This window comes from Nanorana parkeri, unplaced genomic scaffold, assembly GCF_000935625.1.
Source record: "Nanorana parkeri isolate BGI_ZX_2015 unplaced genomic scaffold, ASM93562v1 scaffold1144, whole genome shotgun sequence".
Taxonomy (NCBI): Eukaryota; Metazoa; Chordata; class Amphibia; order Anura; family Dicroglossidae; genus Nanorana; species Nanorana parkeri.
This window is the reverse complement of record NW_017307412.1, coordinates 342,274-365,995: the sequence shown is the minus strand read 5'-3', so window position 1 is coordinate 365,995 and position 23,722 is coordinate 342,274. Positions and strand designations below refer to the sequence as shown.

General features: G+C 41.0%; 1 protein-coding gene across 1 annotated transcript in view; it reads right to left on the bottom strand.

Moving 5' to 3' along the window:
- Nucleotides 1–1,811: 1,811 nt before the first annotated feature.
- The window catches only part of MFSD7 (major facilitator superfamily domain containing 7), a 32,729-nt gene continuing 10,818 nt past the window's right edge, over nucleotides 1,812–23,722 (bottom strand). Inside the window, exons 2-10 of the mRNA XM_018568146.1 lie at nucleotides 21,940–22,098; nucleotides 16,688–16,907; nucleotides 16,378–16,454; nucleotides 16,153–16,290; nucleotides 12,684–12,800; nucleotides 8,158–8,310; nucleotides 6,140–6,297; nucleotides 3,008–3,120; nucleotides 1,812–2,001 (exon numbers count right to left, since the gene is read on the bottom strand). Coding sequence (XP_018423648.1) covers nucleotides 1,853–2,001; nucleotides 3,008–3,120; nucleotides 6,140–6,297; nucleotides 8,158–8,310; nucleotides 12,684–12,800; nucleotides 16,153–16,290; nucleotides 16,378–16,454; nucleotides 16,688–16,907; nucleotides 21,940–22,098 — 1,284 coding nt within the window. The 3' untranslated portion in view covers nucleotides 1,812–1,852. The remainder of the gene's footprint in view (nucleotides 2,002–3,007; nucleotides 3,121–6,139; nucleotides 6,298–8,157; nucleotides 8,311–12,683; nucleotides 12,801–16,152; nucleotides 16,291–16,377; nucleotides 16,455–16,687; nucleotides 16,908–21,939; nucleotides 22,099–23,722) is intronic.

Below are 23,722 nucleotides of genomic sequence, written 5' to 3'. Positions count from 1 at the left end.
TATCGTACTCGGTACAAGTACAAATACAGATACTTTTCGAGCTCCAAGACTAGACTAGAGAAAAATTTAAAAGTATGGAGGCAGCTGTCATTTGTAAGGAGCATACAGAGCTTGTGGGATTTGTACATCTTAATGTACGATTTTGGTTTTAAAAATATAAATAAAGGGATGCACCGATACCAGTTTTACAAGTACTTATACTTGTCCAAGTACTCATAGATACAAATACTGATACATTTTTGTTTATTGTCATGTGACAGTTTTTTTAAAACAATACAGACTAATGATTTCAGGACAGTGGTGGAACACCAGAGCCAGGTCCCAGCTGCAACCCTGGTAGTTTTCGTGAAAATGCCAAGTATCTGCACTGGTACTCAAAGTATCAGTACAGCCCTAATAACTATACACGCACACTCATTTACCAAATGCTATATTGCCTAATGCGAAACATTTTTTACAAATGATTTGGATACGTTTGGGCAAACAGCAACTCCTTTTCTAACCACATTACTGCATATACATGCATTCCCTGTTTAAAATAAATGCATTAAAAAAACAGTTTAAAGTGTATAAACAATAATTCAAAAAGCGAATATAAAACCGACCCCAGTCTGTAGTTTCCCTTTAAACGGAGTGCACATAGCTTAGAGATTACCAAGTCAGTGAACACTGTAAGGGGTGGTGAATGAACAAATTTATAAATGTCTTTATATTTTAAAAGAAACAGCACATTCTGGTACACTTTCCTCCTGAATAGCAAGATATTCATAGCAGGAGTAAACAGGATTACCTGATGGGTCATTAAGTTATAAGAAAAAAAAAGTCTGCAGATTTTGGATTTCTTCCTGTCAAAGCCACAACAATAATCAGTTTTAATCAACCAATAAACAAAAGATTTGACATTACCATATTTTTACGGAACAATTTTTACTATTCTTGGGTTAGCCTGCTTGTATCCAGATTGGTGTTGCATAGTGATGGCCCAGTTGTACTTGGTCCATACAAGCTCTGATGTTGGACTCGATGCCATGAAGAGTCAGGTCCCGTCCTGGGATCTTGGCGCACTCTCTGAGGTCTAAGCTTTGTATAGAGCAGAACCTGTGGCTGTAATCACAGTGGCCACTGGCACACCCCCAGATGTCCTGTACACTCCTAACCAGTGAATGAGCTCTGAAAAGCCCACTCTTTACTGCAAAGAGGTTGCTGATCTGGAGTGTATAGGGGTGGCCTTCACATTCACTGATCAATATGTGCCCCAGGGTGCCACACATTTCTCAGCTCTTATCTGCTACACAATGAAGGGAAATCAGTGTTGTAAGTCAAGGCAGATAGTAAAAACACTTGGCCTCTGTGCATGTCACACTGAGCAGTTTCAGACATTGCACCTATTGACACCGTAAAGGATGTTATTGAGCTCTGTAAATCACTGACTTTTTATTTCCCTAAGCTCCTTACTGAGCAGATGGAGCAAGGAAAACCCTGCTGATGTTCCCATGGCACACTTAGAGCTATGTGCAAGGCATAACATTAACCATTTGACAAAATCCATTTAGGTGTAGTTTTGTGTAAAACAAATAAATAAAGAAAACGTTTCAAAAATAAACTGTCCAAAAACAGATTTTCAAGCAGAAAATTTGTACCTATCAGAAAACATGATTTTTATACGAGAACTAGATTTAAAATGACCATCTGTTACCGTCATCCTATTTTAAAGATCTGTCAGTGATCGTTTCCTTTTGTACAAATGCCCCGTTACGGACATTGTGCCAGGCTTCTGAGCCTATATTCAAATTCTGCCTGGACCAGGTCCAATTGTCTGTTTGGTCTTCGGTTCATAACTTTGCAGCCTATATTACCTCTGTGGTTCATTGCCATCATTTATGTTGATAACACTTTCCTCGGCATTTGCTTCTGCTGCTAATCTTTTGTAGTCTGTATGAAAAAAGATGATCACCAGGCAAGCGCCGATGCTGCATAAACCAGCCATTACTAAAGTTGAAACTGTTTAAAGAAAAGACATACCAATGATTAAAAACTGAAGAAGCTGATATAAGATCATCTAAAGCTGAACTCCAGGCAAACAGGTGAAATTCATACTGTATACAGGAACTGTATTACCTGCCAAAGGATTTGGATTTTGGTCCATGTTTACAAAGCTCTGCAACATGGCACAGCCCTATCTGGCAGGGAAAGGAACCTGAGCTTTCCAAACTGCAGATAAGTACCGTAATATGCCTAGCTCTTGCCCTTCCCCTTCTCTAGCCTGTAACTGGACAATGAAGGAGAAGCAGGAGACAGATGAGCTTATCTCCCTGATTTTTCTTCTGTATACTCCTATCAGCATGTACCTTGTTAGCACATAAATACTATAGTACAACCTACTGGATCCTTGTTACTGCTTCTCCCTACCCCAGTCTGAGTTATGCTGTACAGGGACTGCAAGAAGCTGATACCAAGTCAAACTCAGGTACTTACGCTGATTGCATGAAAAATACACTTAATGATCAATTAGTGTTTGGACAACAATGTAAAGAAATACTTTAATCTGGATTCATTATTGAAAACATATTGGAGAGTTTAATACTACTTTAAATACATTCCTCTATAGCTACAAAGTGAATAAATACCATTTGTGTACCTTGTAAAACTAACTGTGATATCATCACTTTGCTGTGCATTGCTTGTAAACACATCAAAGCTGTGGGAGGGATGCAACAGGCCCCACCCACTACAGACTGCCTTCAGAAAACTACAGGAGGGGGCAGATACAAGACCAGTCACCCTGAACAAGAAGAGAGAGCAGCAGTGACCGGTCTTTATTGCAGGAAGTTCATGCACAGAGGAAAAGTTTCACACTGGATTACTGCACAGATCTGGAAGAAATACACAGAGCACTTGGCTCTTGTATATAGACAATATTTGCTTCTCGCGGAGTTCAGTATTTATAAGAATATGTCTCCCTCAGTCAATGTACGCAAAAAGCAAGATATAAAAAATGACAACATACTTGACCAGTCATATATTTCTATCTGATTCACGCCACATGAAGATAGCGGAGGAGCAGCGTAGGGCTTGGCAAGCATCTGAAGCAGCACCATGAAGATTAATCCCTGGACCTGACTTGGGATACAAAAACAACAATTTCCAATTTTTATTCACAATTGTTTTAAAACAAATCTACTGTAAAATCAAGTAATTCAAATCTTTTTTAAAGGCAGTGGAAAGCGAATTTACCAATGACCAATGTAATAAGTTCATGAAAGGTCCTATATTGATGGAAGGGATGTCTATCAATCCAAAATCAATATTAGGCAACTATCCCATGGGTATCCACCCCAATGTAGGAATTCAGTGCAATTCACCTTTCTCAGGAACCAAAGACAGAGTTCAGGGAAAACTAGTGAATTAAAAGCCCTTTACACATGTGTAGGGATGTGTCAGAGATCCCTTGGCAGCAGGAAAGAAGTTAGGCAGGGCAAGATGGGTATGGATAACTTCATGTCCATTAAATAAAGGACACTTGTAGGCCACTAGAAGTTAGTTTCCTGTGGCAGGAGTCTGGATGCTGCCATTTCAGTAAGTACACAGAGGCTAGGCACTGCACTGGATGGAATATACGCTCCCTTACATACACTCTTTTCAGACACTAGAGGTCATATGTTGTAAGGATTCACAGTGTGCCTTGGTCATCAGCAGCTACATTGAATAACATGCTTAGCTACTAAAGCCAGACATTCTGTAGCTATCTCCAGATAATGAAATAAATCATTTGCTTAGCGATTTAGCTACAATTTTCTTGGAATTTTTGTGACCCTCTTTAATTGTCTACAATACATTGTTTCTAGGAACAAAAGCACTAAGCAAAACGATACTGTACTATTTAGGGCTTGTTCACACCATGTCCAGACCAGAACAGTTTGATCCTGGACCAAAAAAACATCCCAATGTATCCCTATGGTATTTCTGGGTTCCAGTCCAGACAAAAAAAATACTGCTTGTCTAATTTTCTCTGGTCTGGAATGCACTGGAACGCATCAAAACACATAAAAACGCACTGGACTGCACCTGAAAGCCCATTTTAAGCTACAACAGTGAGCCTTAAACGAGCACTCCTCAAAACCATTATGTGACAGGGGAAACTGCTGGTGTGTGCATATGCCACTCTCCTTCTCCAGATTATCTGCATAGCAAAAATATACACAGCTGTCTAAGATGAGTACAGACATTCCTCACTTACCGACTTACCTGTTTTGCGACCACTCGCACTTACGCCCGACCTCCGACCTTACGTGCGGGAACGTGGCAGCGGCTGTGTGACGTCTCGCCGGAGGAAGTGATGTACTCCGTTCTTCACTGCGGGTCTTGTTAAGTATTTTATTGCCCGATGTACAGTACACTGGTCAGTACTGTACATCTGCAACACTATACAGTACTGTACTAATGCAGCACAGTACTGTATAGAGTTCCTCACTTAACGACCAATTCATTTAACGACCTGGTCGTAGGAACGGAACTTGGTCGTTAAGTGAGGAATACCTGTATTCAAGTTTATAGAGTAGCCAGCAGATGGCTGGAGGACGATTCAATCTTGCGTGCATGTCAAGCCAGCCTCTTATATCTATGGTTGGCATAACAGTGAGCAAAAAGTAGGAGAACAGGGACGGGTTTTCAGCAGATAGACAGCATGGAATGTGTCTAACAGTCCACAGTCATATCATTGGTATAAATACTTGGAAGGGGAAAGAAAGCTCTAGACTCATGTGGTTATTCTGTTGGTGTTTCTCATTCAATAGTGGTAAAGTGATGTGAATATGTGTGATCTGGCTAACGGGTAGGCAACTTCCACAAGCCAAAAGATCTCCACAGTATCCTTGGCTCAACAGTGAACACGGTAGAGGTAGGAATTGAAGCTCCACACCAATTAAAATAGTCCAGATACAACTTTATTCCATTACGGTCAGGGGACATTCAAGTAGAGCAGCCAAAGCATTTCAGGGGTCCAAAAAAACACCCACTTCATCAGAACCTAATGAGAGAAGTCATGTATGCGGACTACAATCCCTGAAGCTTGGAAGTTGTATTGAGTTGTGATGGGATTACTTGGCAGCCAAACCAGTTTCTGACGAGCCTGACGTACTCCTGAATACCTAAACATTGTTCAGGTATCATATTTATCCTCGTCTATATTCTAAACAGGTATGTTTTTTAGGGAAGATTTACATTTTGCAGTGGTTCTCTGGTATCTATCCCATCCCTTTAAAGCTCATATCCAACTTGACCTGTGCCCCAAAGGGTACATGTTTTTTGGTACTTGTATGTGGCAATAACCAGGAGCCTGCCATGCTGTGTGCCTAAAGCAGATCTTTATTCTAAAATTTTACTCTTACCCACTGCAACCCTCCCCTCTTCTGAGATTTGAAAGGGAATGTATTTTTTTCCTGTTAGCTTACTTTTTTTTTAAAAAGAAAAAAGATTCTGGCCCCGTCCCTCGTCACCATTCTTGCCTGGTGAGAATTATGTGTCCTACTCCAACAGCCTCCTGGAACATCCTCATCACATATTCCAGGAAGCTTCAGGTGTAAGGACACAGAGTGGCATGCATCATCAGGGGCTGCCTGTCTGAACCCAGAGGAGGCAGCTGGGTAACAATAACTGAGGAGGACCGAGCTGGCGGTGCAGGACCCAGAATGTGTCCCCTGAACGGTAGATTGAAGTGGCAAAACGCTGGAAAAGCTCGGCAGGGGAATGAGGACAATGCTGCACAAAAGGTAAGACAGGTCAAACAAATCTGAAGTGGGGAGTGAAGTTCCTTTTTTAAAATGCTCCTATATGTTTGAATTAACTTCCGAGATTATATTAGAACTGAGGATTGGTAGTTCGTCCGAGATTGTAGACCATTACGGGAGTGAGCTTGGAGCGGTGACTAATTTACAACACACACAGGGACCATGGGAAAGAAAAGTAGCCACCCTCCAGCTTCTAACGGTGTAAAATAGCCACTGCATACATTTATAGTAAGATAGTAAATATTGTGTATTATTTATAGTATGAAACATTGGTTGCTCTTTGTTTATGGGCAGTCATTAACAGACAGGTAAAAATGTCACTGTGGAACAGCTTATATAACAGTCTCACTTACCCAGAAATAAAAGCCAAACCCGTAGAACTTCCTTCTCCAACTGGGTAGGAGCACTCCACTGCTAGCTCCATTGCAATGGGATATTGTCCAAAACAAAAAAAGCCAAGCACAGAACATATGACTGCCAACAGAACAGGCTGGTTCCTGAAATTTGACATCTAGGTATAAAAACAATTCTGTTGGTCAGATACTGTCGCAAAGCATGTTGGAAACAAAACCCTTTTACCCTTTGACAATAAACTCCAGAGCTAAACCTTAAAAAAGCCAATGCTCCAAGCTCGCTCCCATGATAGACTACAATCTCATGTTTAGTTTACTCATTTGTATTGAGATTGTAGTCCATCACAGGAGTGAGCTTGGAGCGATGACTACTTTACCACACACACAGGGACCATGAGGAACAAAAGTAGCCCCCCTCCAGAAGGAAGGACAGTGTCAGCACAAATTCAGAGATGATTTGAGGATCTACAGGTGAGTGATACACAAATAAGATACATTTTTGTTAATTGTTAAGGTGCATTTTTAAGGTTTAACTCCTGAGTTTAGTGTTACTTGAATACAAATCTGCCTTCAACTGAGTGATTGGTGATCTCTTCATTCCTATCAGCAAATAATGCAACATTGCCAAAAATCCATTATTTCCCAGTTTCACCTTCTGGTGGCACTGTGCTCCAATGGCTGGCTGCATGTGATTCCTATAGCTGCAACAGGTGTCTTCTTGCACTCTATGCATGTCTGCAATAAATCCATACCTCACTGCTGAAGTCTTTATATTCCAGCTCTCCTGCAATCACACCACCTTTCACCCTTTTTCTTGTTGCTCTTGTAGTCCTGTATCCTACCTGACCTGCTAGTTTTAGCCCCGTCCTGCTCTTACATTGCCAGCACAGAGGTTTACACAATTTGCTTTTCCACTAGATCATTGTTATTTGTCCTGATTTGTTGTATGTTAGCTAATCGTTACCTTTTTTGTTTGTTTGTTTGTTTGTTTGTTTCTTGTGTTTACCTGCTTACTCTCATTTGCAGCACTGTTTTATTGTCACTAAAAGACAGTGCACGTATTCCGGAATATGTGTTTCCCAATGACAACTTACATTTCTGGTTAGACCTCACTAACCTGATTCTTGTACTGGTTTCCTGCCATGAACAGAATGGGTTTTCCCTCCCATCAATCTTATTCTATGTAATGCCAAGCTAACTTTCAGAGCTTCAGTTTTAGAAGGAAAACAAATGGTGATTTCCTTAGCTCTGGTTGCAGGAAGGTTTATCCTCCAAAACGTAGGCTTTTTGATGGTTTCTGCACTAGACAAACATGATCATCCTTTCTGAATTGCACATAATATGGATTGGGAATGATTTCTCTGGATCTAGGATAGGTTCACTAGCCTGTCTGATCAACTGTTCTCACAGACAGCAACCAGTGGTATCAGGGACCTACCACAGTCATCAGATCATGGAAAACTGGCAGGTTTGGTGGCTATCAGTGCATGTGTACTGGTAGTTTTAAACCACGGCTGGCATTCTATAGCAATTCATTCACTAACACTAAAGGCAGCTAGGTTCTCTTGTCTTAAAGTGGTTCATATCAGCATTTAGTAGCCTGTGTTCAGCTTTTAAAAGTAGTACATAGGTTATTTAAATTAAAACATAATTTATACACAACAACCAATGCTTACATGAAGACTTTCCTTTAATATGCATGTTACCAACGGGGTGACTTATAAACCGTTTGAACAGCGAACAGCTATTCAAACAAGGATTGCAGCACATTATTATTGTTCTCATAGCTATTCACTGTGCGAATGGTTTATAAATCCCCCCTAGAGCAGGCTTAGGCAAACTTTGGCCCTCCAGCTGTGGTAAAACTACAAATCCCATTGGGCATTACAAGACCCTGACAGCCACAGGCATGACTTCCAGAGGCAGATGCATGGTGGGATTTGTAGTTTCGCCATAGTTAGAGGGACAATGTTTGGCTACCACTGTTCTAGAGTTTCATTTGTAACAACCATACTTACCACAGCAAATGCTGATAACGACACTGCTGTCAAAGCAAAACATATTTTGACAACTTCGATAAACTTCTTGGTCCGGTCAACATAAATGCCAAATATCAGAGCTCCAATAGCCCCCGCAAGGATGAACAGAGCTCCACACAAGCCGGATATATACTGCAAGACAAAGTTGAAAAGTTTAGGATTACAAATGCTGTGTGCATGTTTTTTAATGACATGCTTTTATTGCCAAGATTCAATATAAACATTCCCACACAGATTCCACTTTGCTGTCTGTCATTGGTAACTCTACAGCCAATCCCTAGTAACACTATAATTCTATATTGGCATATTTACTGTAAAAGTGAGCAAACGGCCTTTCAGACTGGACTATGAGGAGAACTGGAAGGCTCAGCCTTGGGGAAGAATGCTGGTATTACTCACCTAGCACAGCTATGCCTTGCTGATACACTCAGATACTTCCAGCAACTTCAAACTAAGAGGGTTATTCAAAAAGGAGCCAAAGGATCCAGCCGTAGCTTTGACTGATCCTTCGGCTCTCTTTGGCCACCAGAGCCCTTCGATTCAGTCGAACTCAAGGGCTGCTGTATGGGCTAGTCACTATAGCCTGTACAGCAGCCGAAGGCGGGGCGAACGGCTTGTTGTAACGCCCAGTTGTAATGGCAGATTAGCGTCCCCAAATGACCTGGGGACGCTGAACTGTCATTAAACAACAACACTGGGCGGAGCCGGCCTTGACGTCACTTTTTTTTTTTTTAACTATTCTCATTGATTTGCTATGTAATGCTCGGTACCACAGATAATAGCCGAGCCGAATGCCACTCGGCGGCATTCAGCTACTCACTCACTGCCGCTTGGCCCTTATGAGAATAGGGGCGAACGGCAGTGAGTGAGCTGCCGGAGCTTCAGCTCAGCCGATCCAGATGTTGGATCAGCTGAGTCGAAGTCCTTCTGCACTTTGGCTCAGCCGAACATGCAGAGCTAGTAACTAGGACCCGAAGTGCAGCCAATGTACGGCTTGATATCAGGAGATGTTCTGCTGAAATCGTCTCACTTTACTGCGGCTTGGTTATTCACTCGGCTGCCTTCGGCAGCTATGAGAATAGCCCCATAAGTTTAATCTTCCAAGATCTATGCTTTGATTTTAGATTTTTCCATTCCAGCTCAGCCATGCTTTTAATAGTTAAACTACAAAAGCTTACTGGCCTTACAGTACACAAAATAGAATTGATTTCACTTATATCTTGTTCTCACTTTAAGAAAGGTCTTGTATGTAAAATATATAACACTTTAATTACTTATGGATCGGCAATGGCTTGAAGCATTGCAAAGAATTCCTCAGATGCTGATATCCCCCTCCCTAAGACTTATGTATTTATTCCTGCTACGCAGGGTGTATTGGTTCCCCCCTCAGAATGTACGACTATTCTCACGTACTCATCATTACGCCCTCATCCACGTGTTCTGGAGGTGCCCAAACTGGTTTGCTACTGACAGGACATGCTTGATTTTGTTAATCATGCTTTCCATCTTCAGTGTTACCTTAAACCAAAGATTGGTATCCAGTGAATTTTGGACCTCCCTTTTATAGATCCTAACCTAGAATTAGCAGTAACTAGGACCCAATAATTGGGGCCAGGAAAGCATCCCAACTCCCACGGACCACCTTTGAGAGATGAGGTGAGTTCCATCCAGCATTTAGAAAGTTTAACTTATACTCCAAAAGGTAACTCTCAAAAATGTGAGATCTGGAAAGGATATTTCAGTGACCCTAACCTCGAAACCCTTGCTTTAGGTATGAACATACTATTTGGAAAGTACTGTAAAGGCTCTATAGTAGACACATGATATACAGTATGTTTTCTAATGAAAAATATCTAACACATCACTATGCGTGATTGGTAAAATAACAAGAACACAAACCATTTATTATTTCAACAATATAGTGTATGCATCAAAAAAAGCTTTCTTTTAGTAATATTTTCTTCAAATAATTTATTTTTCTAGAAATGCAAACGGCAAAAAGAAAAAATAGATTTTTTTCCCCAATTTGACCAGTGATGATTTCAGAAACAACTAGTGTTAGTAAAGATACAAAGTGCCAATTTTATTTATTGACTTGTTCTGTTCCACATGAGACAAAAATTATGTCAGAGACAAAAAAAATGTCAGACTGAAACCGAAAATTATTTTTTTTTTCTAACCTTTTTACATTTTTTGAATAATTGTATTTTTTATTATTTTATATTTTATTTGTTTACTTAATTTATTCATTTTTTATTTTATTTTTTTACCAAAAATGTTTTATTTTTTATTTTGCATAGTAGTACATAGAATATTGCAGAAAACACCAAAAAAGTGCACAATGTGGATATACATGTAACATACTGGGTATTTTTATTAAATGTAAAGCGTCTTCTATTGACTTTTTGGGGTACTGCAGTTTTTCGCCGTTTCACGGACGCACGCAATTTGTAACCTATGCATGTTGGGTATCGTTAATACTCGTTGTAACCTCATCTTTTATATGTCATTTAAAAAATTGGTATTTTGTTGTGTTTTGGGTCATTAAATTAAATTTTTCACTAAATGTGGGGGTTTAATAAGGAGTTGCGCTAATATTGCGCAACATAAAAATTTGCAACTACCACCATTTTATTCTATAGGGTCTTGGCATTCAGAAAATATATAATGTTGGGGGGTTTTAAGTCATTTTCAGGCCTAAAATGTGGAATATAACATGGGTGCAAAAAATGAAAAAAGGGCCTCAGTCATGAAGGGGTTAAGTTTCCTGCTGGGGGCTACGGGGAAATATCAGGGGTCTAAACAGACCCCTGATATTTCCCTTTTACAATAGAAAAAGAGATCTTTTTCTGCAGCCCCTGTTATAAATGAACAGGAATCCCCTATACTGAGTGCCCATGTTCATTCATAACTTGTGGATATAGTATGAGTTACTAGGTACACAATCATGAATGAACAGGAAGTGATATAGATCACTTCCTATTCATTCATAACTGGTACATGGTAACTCATACTATGTCCAGCTATTTACAAACATTCAGCGATTACTGAATGTTTGTATACCGCTCTCCATCCTGACTTCCACTGTCACTAGAGGCTGAGCGGGCGATGTGGGGAGGAGAGCTCGGTCTCATTTGACAGCTGACTTCTCCCCCTCACCGCCGGTTCGGTGTCCAGTGACAGCTGTCTCCACCCACAAACCGCTCTTGTGATCTATTACTAGAGGCTGAGTGGGGTGGTGCGCCGTGCTCAGCTCCTGACAGTTTCTCTCCTCTCTGCTGGACGCTGCGCTGTATCAGAGCGGACACAGAGCAGCGCCCAGCGGGGAGAAGGGAAACCATGCATGCACTGTAATTTCAGAGGAGGCTGACATTTCGGTGAATCCCCAATTTATACTACAAAAAATGAACAAACAGAGTGAATGAAACCATAGAAACATTGCCTAAGCATCTTGCCCATCAGTCTGACAGTTGGTACTACCATTTACACCCGTGCATGTGTATACAAGAGAAGGGTTGTGGGACTTATGTGTGATGTTAAATCACTGCTCCTTTAAAAATTGTATTTTTTAAAAGTGTTTTTTTCATTGATACATGTCCCCCAGGGCAGTACCCGGATCCCCATACACTTTTTATGGCCAATAAATTGCATATAAGGCTTCAAAATGGGGACATTTAAATTTCTGAGTTCTACCCCCATAGACTTGCATTGAGTTCTAAGTTCGAGTTAGAACTTTTTCCATGTTCGAAAGTTCGAGTTAGAACCGAACACGGGGGTGTTCGGCTCATCACTACTCTTTATCTCATTAAGTCATACAGCAATTCAGAACTAATGCTTTTGCTAACCTAAAACAGAAATTGCACATCAGATAACTATTTGGCCAGCACAAATAAAGGTGTCCATACATATATAGGTTGAACTCGATGGACTTGTATCTGTTTTCAACCGGACTAACTAAGTGACTAACTATGTAACATATTGATTTTGGGGCAGATGAGGTTGTTTTGTCCCAACTTTTTTTGAATAGTAAAGTATAGGAAGGAGAACCTTAAAGCAAACATGTCTTTTCCAGTAAAGGCAACGCAACAGTTTGCTTTAATCCTCCTTCCCCCACGTTCCCCAGGAGCACATTCTTCCTTTCACTTTGCTCCCCTGCTGCTCCGTTCAGTTACTAGAAAAAAATTAACTACCCAGTACTTCTTGATATGAAGGAGCAGGTTACTCACACCATGCGACTGCACTGGCTTTGATAGCACCAAGGCTTTGATAGTGGGAGAGTCTATAACCCTGTAATGACTTGAAGGTCTCATAGATTACAGGACAGTTTCTCCTCCTCCTGGCACCTGGACGAAGGTGTGGGGAAGGGAAAGAAAGGTGAACTTGAGGTACAGAGGTCAGTAACTTTGCCTTGCACTTTAATATGGACTGGCCCTTTCATAAGCTTCAAAGCACTGAACATCCTACTTGAGTAAATAAGCGGAAGGAAAAAACACAACATTGCTTACATTTGGATATCCTCTGAAGCACAGTATTTGTTCCAAGAATGAGGAAAATGCTGTAAAGATCCCCAAGCCAGATCCAAAGGAAATCATTAGGATAATGTAAGCTTTATTTTTCAAGAGCTGCAAAACATATTAAATATAGTAAATGCCACTATGTTACAGCACATTAATACATACATCTGAAGGCTAATCTCAGCAGGCATCAGTTCTAGGAAATAGCTTTCCTTGGCATGTAGCATCTATACAACGAATGAGCAATCCAACCAAATTTATTTTTAATCCTAGCCACAGTTAGTAGTATTCTAAAAGAAAACCTTTGCTGAAAAATAGGGAGGCCTGCACTATTTATCTCTTCTTCAAAAAACTCACTGACTAGGAACAAGTATGCACATAAGGCATTCTCACTTCATTTGCTGCATGCTTTTGTTTGAGTCATTGATTCTGCTGAAACCAGAGACAGCCAGAGCTCAGAAGGAAATCAGCAATAGTAGCACCCATATTCCCCTAGGAAAAGTTTCCTTTAAAGTGGACTTATACTTAAAATCTAACATTTGTCTTCTCAACAGGGATCCATAAGTACCGTTTAATGTGACAAACCAACCAAAAAACAAATGTACCCTAAAGCCTATCTAATTCAAGAAACCTATGCACCAAACTCAGACCCTCTGCATTCAGTCCTAGTACGCATGTAAACAGCCAGCCTACCATTGATTCCTACAGGCTGGCTGCACCCAGCTGTACAGTGGACCTGTTACTCCCGGAAAGAGAAATACATCGGCATGTGCACTGTACAGCCCTCTTGCGTCTGTGTGCAAGAGCCCCAATGTGTAAAAGTTCTATTATTTTGTAGGTCCAAAACCAAAATGTGTGTTTTATAAGAATTCTAAAGTGACACTAAACTCAAGAGTTAAATCACTCGGCTGTGGATCCTCAAATCATCTCTGAATTTGTGCTGACACTGTCTGTTCATTCTGCATTACTGTATAGAGGACTACAACTCCCAGCAATACGTTATATAGAAATGCAGCATGGTAACAACTATAGGGGACTACAACTCCCAGCAATACTGTCTACAAAAATGCAGAATTGTAACGGATATAGAAAACTATAACTCCCAGCAATACTCTCTACAAAAATGCAGAATAGTAACGGCTATAGGGGACTACAATTTCCAGCAAATACTGTCTATAAATGATGAAATTATTCTGCATTTCTGTAGAGGACTACAAATCATGTGACAGAACTTAGGCACATACAGAAGATAAAAGCCTCACCTCCTCCTCCGCAGCGGGAACACCATATAGCTGGGAGAGGCGGCAGGCTGTGTACTCAGGAAACTGCTTGCTGGGTCCTCCCGGCCGAGGCCCCAGCACTGCCTCACTTGCAGGCTGCTCTGCCTCACTCTGATCTCACTGCCGTGCGGCCGTTTGGAAATGACGCTTGACGGACAGTCGGCGGCCTGCCCCCCACACCATCTCTTGTCCTACCTTGCCTGGGTCTGCTGCGCCCCCCCCAGGCCCCGGTGCAGCATCCGATGTATTGAGAGTGCAGTCCATCACAGGAGTGAGCATGGAGCGGTGGCTACTTTACAACACATACAGGGACCATGGGGAACAAAAGTAGCCACCTTCCAGAAGGAAGGACAGTGTCAGCACCAATTCAGAGATGATTTGAGGATCTACAGCCGAGTGATGCACAAATAAGATACATTTTTGTTAATAGTTAAGGTACTTGAATGCATTTTTAAGATTTCATTCCTGAGTTTAGTGTCACTTTAGGTTCTGGTCTGGGTCCTGGAGCCCAGGGACATTGTAGAGATTTGGGTGGGATAAAGCTTCCATTCCTGGTCCACATCTTACTTGGTAACCAGAACTTATTATTAGTCTCAGCTGTCCTCAGGCCATTATTTATTTGAGCTGAATGATGCTTGGGGCTCTCTTGCTCTCTCTGCTGTGGGAGCCTACTGCTGGGCAAAATGCATGAGAACCCTAAAAAGATACAAGTGCCGCTTGTTTGCTTTAGGGAGCCCACTAGGAAGCACCTTGTTAGTCAGGAACTAACCTGCATTTAGCTAATAGCTAGGACAAGCAGATGTTATGTTTGTTTAATGATATGGTCTTGCTGCATGGGCAGTGGCCCTCCTGCATGGGTGGTGGCATAGCTTGGGTTGTCAGTGTCCAGTTATATGTGTTGGGGGATAACTATTTTTTTGTTATTATTTTTGAATATTATTATTATTTTTTTACTTAACTGTCGGGGGCTTCAGAGAAATATTAGGGGTCTACAAATATTTCCCTTTTGAAATAGAAAAAGATTCAGGACACAGAGGCCTCAATCTCTTTTTCTACAGCCCCAGCACTGAATGAACAGGAGTACTCAGTAAAGAAATGTCCTGTTCATTCACAAACTGAGAAGGCATAGTACTTTCCCCAGTTATGAATGGACAGGAAGCCTCTTTACTAAGCTGCTCCTGTCCATTCAGAAACATGGATTACTATGTCCCCCAGTCATGAATGAACAGAAAGTGAGGTGTAGCACTTCTTGTTCATTCATAACTGGGGACATAGTAAGCTTACCATGTCCTCATTTATTTACAAACACCGAGGTGTTTGCTCAGTACACAGAATGATCAGCAAATATTACACATATTTGCTGATCCTCCGCTTGTCCTCCTGAAGCTCCACCTGGCATCGCCCCCGTTCTCTATCTTGACAGTCCTGCTCGGCATCCTGACACTGCTGCCACTTCTCTCTCCTCTCTGTTGGGCGCTAGCAGCTGGATCCCTCCAATCTCCACTGCCTCTGCCAATACAGATGGGGGAGAGCAGCAGAGATTGCAGGGGTACACAGACCGCAGCTTGCAGCCAGCTCCCAGCCAGCTCCCAGCAGGGAGGAGAGAGCTCCAGAGCAGCAGAAACTTTCAACTTGAGCTTGGGCCCCCCTGCTTTCCCTATAGGGCCTGGTACGGGAGGGCCTGCAGCGCCCCTAAAAATGTTGTGCCCCGGGCAACCTCCCCCGTGGCCCTTCCCACACTATGCCCCTGTGCATGGATGCCAACAAGCATTGAATATTGTTGTTATCACTGATTACCTTACCTGCAATAAGAGTAGCAAAACAGCAAATGGTACTTGAGGACAATTTTGGTAAACATTAATTTGGGGATATTTATGAAGCAAATTAGTTACAAAATTAGATGCAAATCGATTGCAAATAAGACTGCTTCATTTTCAGCAATAATCTTATAGTTAACCTGTCTCATTGCTCCTCTTTCGCATAACCTTGTTGAGCAAAATAATTGAAATGTTCCCCACTGTATTTAAAGAAAAGTAAACAAGTAAGACAAGTAAACAAGTAAGACCCTCAAGATTCTTTAATGCAATACATTGAAAGGAAATATCAGATTGCTATCTTGTACAAGCTTTAGTTTTCCTAAATGACGCCATCCACTAAAAAGACTTGACCCTGCCACATACCTGTTTTAAACCAGCAAAGAATGGTTCAGAAGTGGAATGTAGTGCACTGGCTGATGGTGGTGTTGGAGGAGCTTTAGCAGAAATTCCTGCTGTTGCTAATAAGCAGGCCAGTACAGCAGATATGCCATAGACTCCAATCTTAAAAATAAATAACAGCAGTTAACTATTAATAAAATATATTGAGTGTACAGCTACTAAGAATAAAAACAAAACAGTTTCACTTACTACTATTGGGATATAATGAACTTCAGTAGCAATTACTGGTGACAATACGTTTGCTAAAAATATGCCAAATGGATTTGCTATGTAAAATAGAAAAAAAAAGTTACTTTGTAAACAGTCTGAAATGATGTGTTTGAGTTATCATCCATGTTTTGGGCTTCAATTTGGATTAGGCAGATAAAACAAATGAAGAAAACACACATGCCAGTAGGTTAGTAAGGTAAATGAACTGACCTAGTAATAGCTTGGTAAATATATAGTTCATATCAGGAAACAGAAAAAGAAAAGAATATAAACTGTTAAATGTACTTACACATGGAAGCAACCATATTTGCTGTAGCTCGCTGGTGCTCTGGGAACCACACAGCAGCAAGTTTGGCAGGTACAAATAGGACAAGTGGCTGTGCCATTGCACAAACACTCTGGCCCAAAAATAAATAAATCAAAGGACTCCACTTTATATTCATGAATGATACCAAACTTAGACAGCGTATTATACTACCCAACATGTTCAACCAAGAGCTGAGAATCACCTGCAAGAGAAGGAATTTTATAATGCATGAATAATATATACAAGTAGCAACATACTAAAACACGTTGATGGATCTCATCAAAATAACCAGTTCGACAGAATTGATAGTACATGAAATCTGTGAGAAACAGTAGAGGTATTCTACAGAAAATATTTAAAATTTGTCCAGCAAGGGGGAAAGACGTCTGCTTTGTATATAGCAAATTAATCTGAACATGAAGTGAACAGTTTTATCTGCCAAAAGATTGAAGATTCTGTTCTTAAACCAAACCTACCAATGTGCATTGCGCCAGTGCCATGTTGAACAGCAAAAAGTTTTCCCAGCACACTCGCCAGCCAGCATGCAAAAAAACTTGTCTCACCGCTAAGGTTAAAAACAGAGGTTTAGATACACGTCTTCTGCAGAAAATGTGAACACAATTTTCCACATCTGTGTCTATGCAAGTAACAAGAGCTGAAAATAATTTTTTGCCATACATAATGTATGGGCAGCTTAACTGCCTCCGGGCCGCCCATAGTAGAAAAACGGCCGGCCGGGAGCTCTCTAGATCTGAGCGGGCGTCTTTAGACGTCCGCTCAGACACACCCCCTCGCGCGCCGCTCGGCGTGCGGGAAATGGCTGTTATTTAAAAACAGGCAGCGATGCCTGTTGCCATACAAGCGAGTATGGGGTGAGATCGTGTGTATGGGGTGCCGATCGCCCCCCCTCCGCGGCCCCCCCCTGCCGTTGTCCCGCTGATCCCGGGCTCGGCTGTACCCGGTGCGAACCCGGGATGAGCATGTCACCTGTGTCACAGGGGATCAGAGGGAGATCGTTACACCAGCTCCCTCCGGTCCCCTCTCCTCTGCAAGAATGCGGAAGTGTTGTATAATACATCACTTCCGCATTCTTGTGTCACTCTCCAGCTTCAGAAGCTGGAAAGAAGCTGATGGAGCAGATTTGTGCTTCATCAGCTTCTTTTGGGGGGTCCTAGGTGACATTAGGGGTCTTGGAGACCCCTGATGTCTCCATAAAGAGGACCTGTCACATATTTTGCTATCACATAGGGGGGTTTTATTAGCCCCCGTATGTGATAGCAATAAAGTTTAGTGAAAAAAAAAAAAGAAAAAAAAATGTTAGTTCCCCCCCAAAAAATTTAAAGTTACACATAAAAAAGAATAAAAAAACAAAAAACAAGCAAAAAGCGCACACGTGCAAAAAAGACGACCATTACGCCGCACATGTTACATATCGCCGCGAACGTTGGAGTTGAGAGCAATAATTCTAGGCCCATCAATCACTGATAACACTAAACTGATGAGCGGTAAAAGCTTTTAAAGTGACGCCTATGGCCAATTTTGGGTATGGTAGTTTTCTGCGATTTCGCGGGTGCGCGCAATTTTAAAGCTTGACATGTTTGGTGTCTATTTACTCGACGTGACCCTGTCTTTTATATTTTAACATAATGTAAAAAAAAATTCTAAATTTTCTGTAATTTTTCTAATTATAGTAAAAAATAAAACCCCCAGTGGTGATTAAATACTACCAAAAGAAAGCACTATCTGTCCCCAAAAGAATTGTATAGAATTCATTTCAGTACAGCGTTGCATGACGGAATAAACGTCAGTCAAAGTACTGCAGCGCTGAACACTGAAAAGTGACCTGGCCAGGAAGGGGGTCTAAACACCTGGTCTTCAAGTGGTTAAAGCAGAAGTTCTGGCAAATAGTTACACAGCTAAGGTGATCTTTGTAAGCACTCCTGGCATTGTTATAGTGTCCTTACCCTGATCTGTATGTAAAATATAAATGGCAGCTCCGTTCCTGGTGCTGTATTGTGATATAGGATATGTATACAGGAAGTTCTACTAATTAGCGGAGAAGGTACCACTGTCACATGCACGTTTTGCCATGATGCTGTGGCTACATACCGGAAGTAGCCTTTTGACCAGTACCAGGTAAGTATAAAAGTAAGTGATTGTTTTAACATATTAAAGGATAATCTCTGGAATGTGTTTATTTTGCCTTTTTAATGATTGTTGAGATAGCTCAAACCCAACCCTAGAGCACACTGCAGCTTTACAAATTAAAGTAATTGGCCACGTAAAGGCTTATAATCACTACCTCTAAAGCACAAGGAACAAGCTGATGGGCTCCTGCTCAGTCCAAGCACAAGGTTTGAAGTGCATTGGAGCCATAAGAGAGGTATAATCAGCTGTTATTATGGTAAAGCAGGCTGAAAGAATAGATATGTTCAGACACAAAAACATGCATTATTGTTCTCTCCGTGCAGGACTTGAAGATGATTTTGCCACAGACCTAGAGATTTAGGATTATTTCTAAAGCATGCTATGTTATTTTCATCAATTTTACATCAATCAAAAATCAAGGATTCACAAATTAATTGCTTTACTTTGAATTTATTGACTGAAGATCATTTGTGTGTATGTATGTATATATCTATCTATATATACATATATAGATATATATAGATAGGGCATATCACCAAGATAATTCCTCCACAGAAACTCCACGTCATGCCAACAGATACTGAAACTCTCTTTCTGGTAATCGGATAGAGAACAGGCTAGGATGGATTGACCAAGGTGGACACAGGTGGGAGTCCCATAGGAAAAAGCACAGATATATACAGTATATAGAGATATATATAGAAGTATATATAGATCTATACATAGATCTATATATATAGAGATATACATAGATCTATATATATATCTATATATAGATATAATATGTAGAATGTTTGTAAAAATGGCTGAAAATGTTTACCTTCTAATAACGCTCAGATACTTATCGTTATTACCGAGTTATTACCGTTTTACAGATCATTTCATGACTTACTACATTAATTAAACATAATAAAATGGTAATTAAATGTTTAATTATTGTGTTTCCAGGAGAGGAATTCCAAGCACTGGATGGATGAAATGGATTTACAGTATGTACAGAATCAGCACTAAAGTGCGCTAACATCACATCCACTTGATACGGCCTTTTATTTTACCCGCACTTTTAAATACTTAACACACCATGACATTAAGGGCAGCTACAGAAAACTGTGTTTTCAAGCTTATCATTTCAAGTGCTTTGCACTAACACTGTGGCCTTTGTTGAGAGCAGGTATGGCTGCTACAGCCACTTGAACTGTCATGTTAATGACAGACCCTATTTAACCACTTAAGAGTGAAGGACTTTGCACTACTTTGTTCCACAGGATAGTTTTAAAATGGGACTAAGATTCAGTGGCCGGTTCCAGTCTCAGAATCTGCAGCTGGAAGTCTGCATATTTAAATCTTGCTAGGGCGTGCTCTATAAAAGCACAAAGCCCCTGCGTTAGTAGTAATAATAACTAGCACAATAACATATCATGACATAATTGTTAGTACTCCTGCACACGATATAACTAATTCAAATTTCTTCAAACTGTGGCTTTTTACAGCCTGAGGAAGATTGCATTAGGCATACTGGGTTAATTTCAGTGCTGGCTGGGATGACTGGAAGCAATAAAGCTACACTGCTAAGACAGCTAAACAAATTCTTCTTACTGCTCAGTCTGCAAAGGGGGATATGTGACAAGCAACAATGATTCTGAAGTCTCCTCCTATACATGTGTCAGTTCTTGATTGGAAATGTCACAGGTAGTACAGGGTCATATAATTATCCTGCACCATTTGTTTTTCTTTGTACACAATTCTCCTTACTGAACAGCCTGCAAAGAGGGACCTGTGACTAGAAACAAGGATTATAAAGTCTCCTCCTGTACATGTGTCAGCTCTTCTTGATTGGAAATGTCACAGGGAGTACAGGGTCATGTCATTATCCTACACCTTCAGGCCTCTGCTAAAAAGCTGAATATGAAGAGGAATTTCACCTTTCAGCATGACAACGACCAAAACCATACCTCCAAACCAACAAAAGAATGCCTTCACCAAAAGAAAATCAAAGTTTTGGAATGGTCCAGCCAGAGCCTGAATCCAATTGAAAATCTGTGGGTTGACCTGAAGATGGCTGTGCACAGGGGATGCCCTCACAATCTGACAGATTTAGAATGCTTTTGCAAAGAGTGGGAAAAGATCCCCAAGGCAAGATGTGTCATGCTGATAGACTCCTACCTGAATGCTGTCATAAAATCAAAAGGTGCTTCAACAAATCAGTTTAAGGGTGTGCATATTTATGCAACCATGTTAATGTAAGATTTTTATTTTAGAAGTGATTTATCTTTCTCTGATTTTTTTTTTAACATATCAAAAACCTGGCATTTTGCAGGGTTTGTAGAATTTTTATATCCACTGTATATACTCTAGATCTTATAGGCCATGATAAGAGCTAAAAGTGCTTGTATTTACTGCAACACACACTTACTACTGAACTCCAGGCACAAGAATGTTCATTTAAAAATATTTCTCAATAGCCATAAATCCACTTTGTGTGCACTAAATGCATTTGCAAACCCAATTACCTTTGTAAACCATCATCACTCTTTTGCAAATAGCTTGTGCCAAAAATGCATATCCCAAAGCTGCGGGAGGGATCAGCAGGCCCACCCACTACAGGCTACCTGCAGAAAACTACAGTAGTGGGACGGATACAAGACCAGTCACCCTGCACATAGAGAGAAAGCAGCAGTGACCAGTCTTTATTACAAAAAGCTCCTCCACTGAGACAAAGTTTCAAACTGGATTACTGCACATATCTGGAAGAAATACACAAAGCATACCAAGATTTAAATAAGACTACACAGGCTTCTTGTATTTAGAATATTTGCATATTTGCTTATGCTGCAGTTCAGCTTTACCTACTAGATTTAAGTGGAATGTGAAAAGACATTGAGAGGAATTTATCAAAACTGGAGCCCATGGCAACCAATCAGCTTCTCTCTTTCATTTTGAAATCTTAACCGAACAAGCTGAAGAGAGAATCTGATTCATTGCCATGGACAACTGCTCCAAATTTTGTCTGCTCCAGCCTTGATACATCCCCCCATTGAGGTTTATAAGAGAACAAAAGCAGTAAAAAATAAATAAATAAAACTTACGGCATATTTCAATCCCAGAGTGTCCAGGAGCCATGAAGCAAAAAAACCAGTTGGTATTGATACAATGAGGTAGACAAGGGAAAGATAGTTAATAGTATCCAGAGAACAGTTAAAGAAGCTCGCAGATAAATCAGCCACTGGAGCAAAGGTGATCCAAATCTGTAAAATAAAACATTTGGGAATGAATTGTAGAAATCTGTAGAAGAATGGTTAGCACTTTGGGGGAATGGTATGACCCCATTCCTCCAAGCCAAGCAGACCTTCTGGTACTTGGCTAACCCCAGGAATTATACACAATGCAATGTTCAGTGATCAGGAAGTACAGGAAGCTTGACAAAAGGTAAACAAAACAGTACCTTTGATTCCAGAAGTGCAGCTGTCTTCGGAGGATGACTGGGACTGGTGTTTTGGATGCAACATTGTCAATTGGACAAGCAGATGGGTCACTGCAGGCAGCATTGCGCCTGAGCGGGGGGCGGGGCGGGACATCTAGAGACGCCCGCTCAGATCGAGGAAGGTCCTGGCCGGCCGTTTTTCTACTACGGCCGGCCCGGAGGCAGTTAACAATGCTTAAAAATATACAAACAGTTTACTGAAAAACTACAGATCATACTGTATATTATAACTTTATTAAACCTTGCTGCTATTACTCTTGGAGGCTTTCTGCTGTATTTTTTTATATACTCATCTTCAGACCGGTCAAATGACACACGGGGTCCTTTTCACATGTTCACCCGCTGGCAGTAGGTGATCCTCAATGATACAGACAGAGGCACTGACTCAATCATTGCATTATTGTGAGTGCAGGGTGCCCCTTAGGTGGCGGGTGCAGGACACTCCACACTCCCTGGATGTTCTAAGTCTTCTAGGGTCAGTGAGTCATCCAACCTGTAAGACTGAGGTCATCTAGTGTCAAAAATTAATTTCTGTGGGGTATGGGTAGTACCAGAGAGGTGATAAGTGTTGCAGTCAAAGCTGTTTTTATTTTTATTTTCAAAACCACTGCTGGGGAACTATTTTTTAAATTTGCCTGAAGTTGGGCTTTAATTTCTGTTATCTAGATTGGCATAATCTAGCAAAACTACAGGTTGCTTTCAATGTTTCTTTTCCTTAGAACCACATACTCGCCTTTACCTTTTGCTCCATTCTGCTGCTGCGTGTGAGGAAAGTAGCCTTATGTTAGCTCCAGGTTGCCCTAGTTAGAGATAGGACAGGGCTGAGGTCTCTCCTCACCACACTGTGATAGTGCTGGGCCTATCACCAAGCACCCATGATGTCACATAAGTTAAATGGGAATGAGTCACATGCTCCTCCATACCTAAAAGTACTGGGTATTTTCTTTGCTCATGTACAGCTTAACGGAGTTGTGGGGAGGGAAGAAAAGGTGAAGAAAAGTAGAAGAAAATGTACTTCTGGAGGGGAAGGGGAGGTTGTTAAAAGTAGATACATAGGGGTCTATTCACAAAGCTGCCGAGGGCAGCCGAGTGAATGTCGAACAGCAGTGAGAGAATAGCCGAATGCCACCGAGCGGAAAAAGAGTGAAATAAGTAGAAAAAAGTTAATAGAAAACGATTGTGCGGAGCTAGCAGTGACAGCTAGCTCCGCCCAATAGTTTCCTATTGTCCGGCGGCTCTGCTGCTGTAAAAAAAAAAAAATTTAAAAAATCTCCCGGGCGCTCTGGGAGCCCCCCGCTCCTGGCCGCCAAGAAGAGAAACCCCCACTGTGTCTTTTTATTCTTTATTCTGACACGGAGCGATGTCAGAATAGAGAAAAAAAAAAAAAA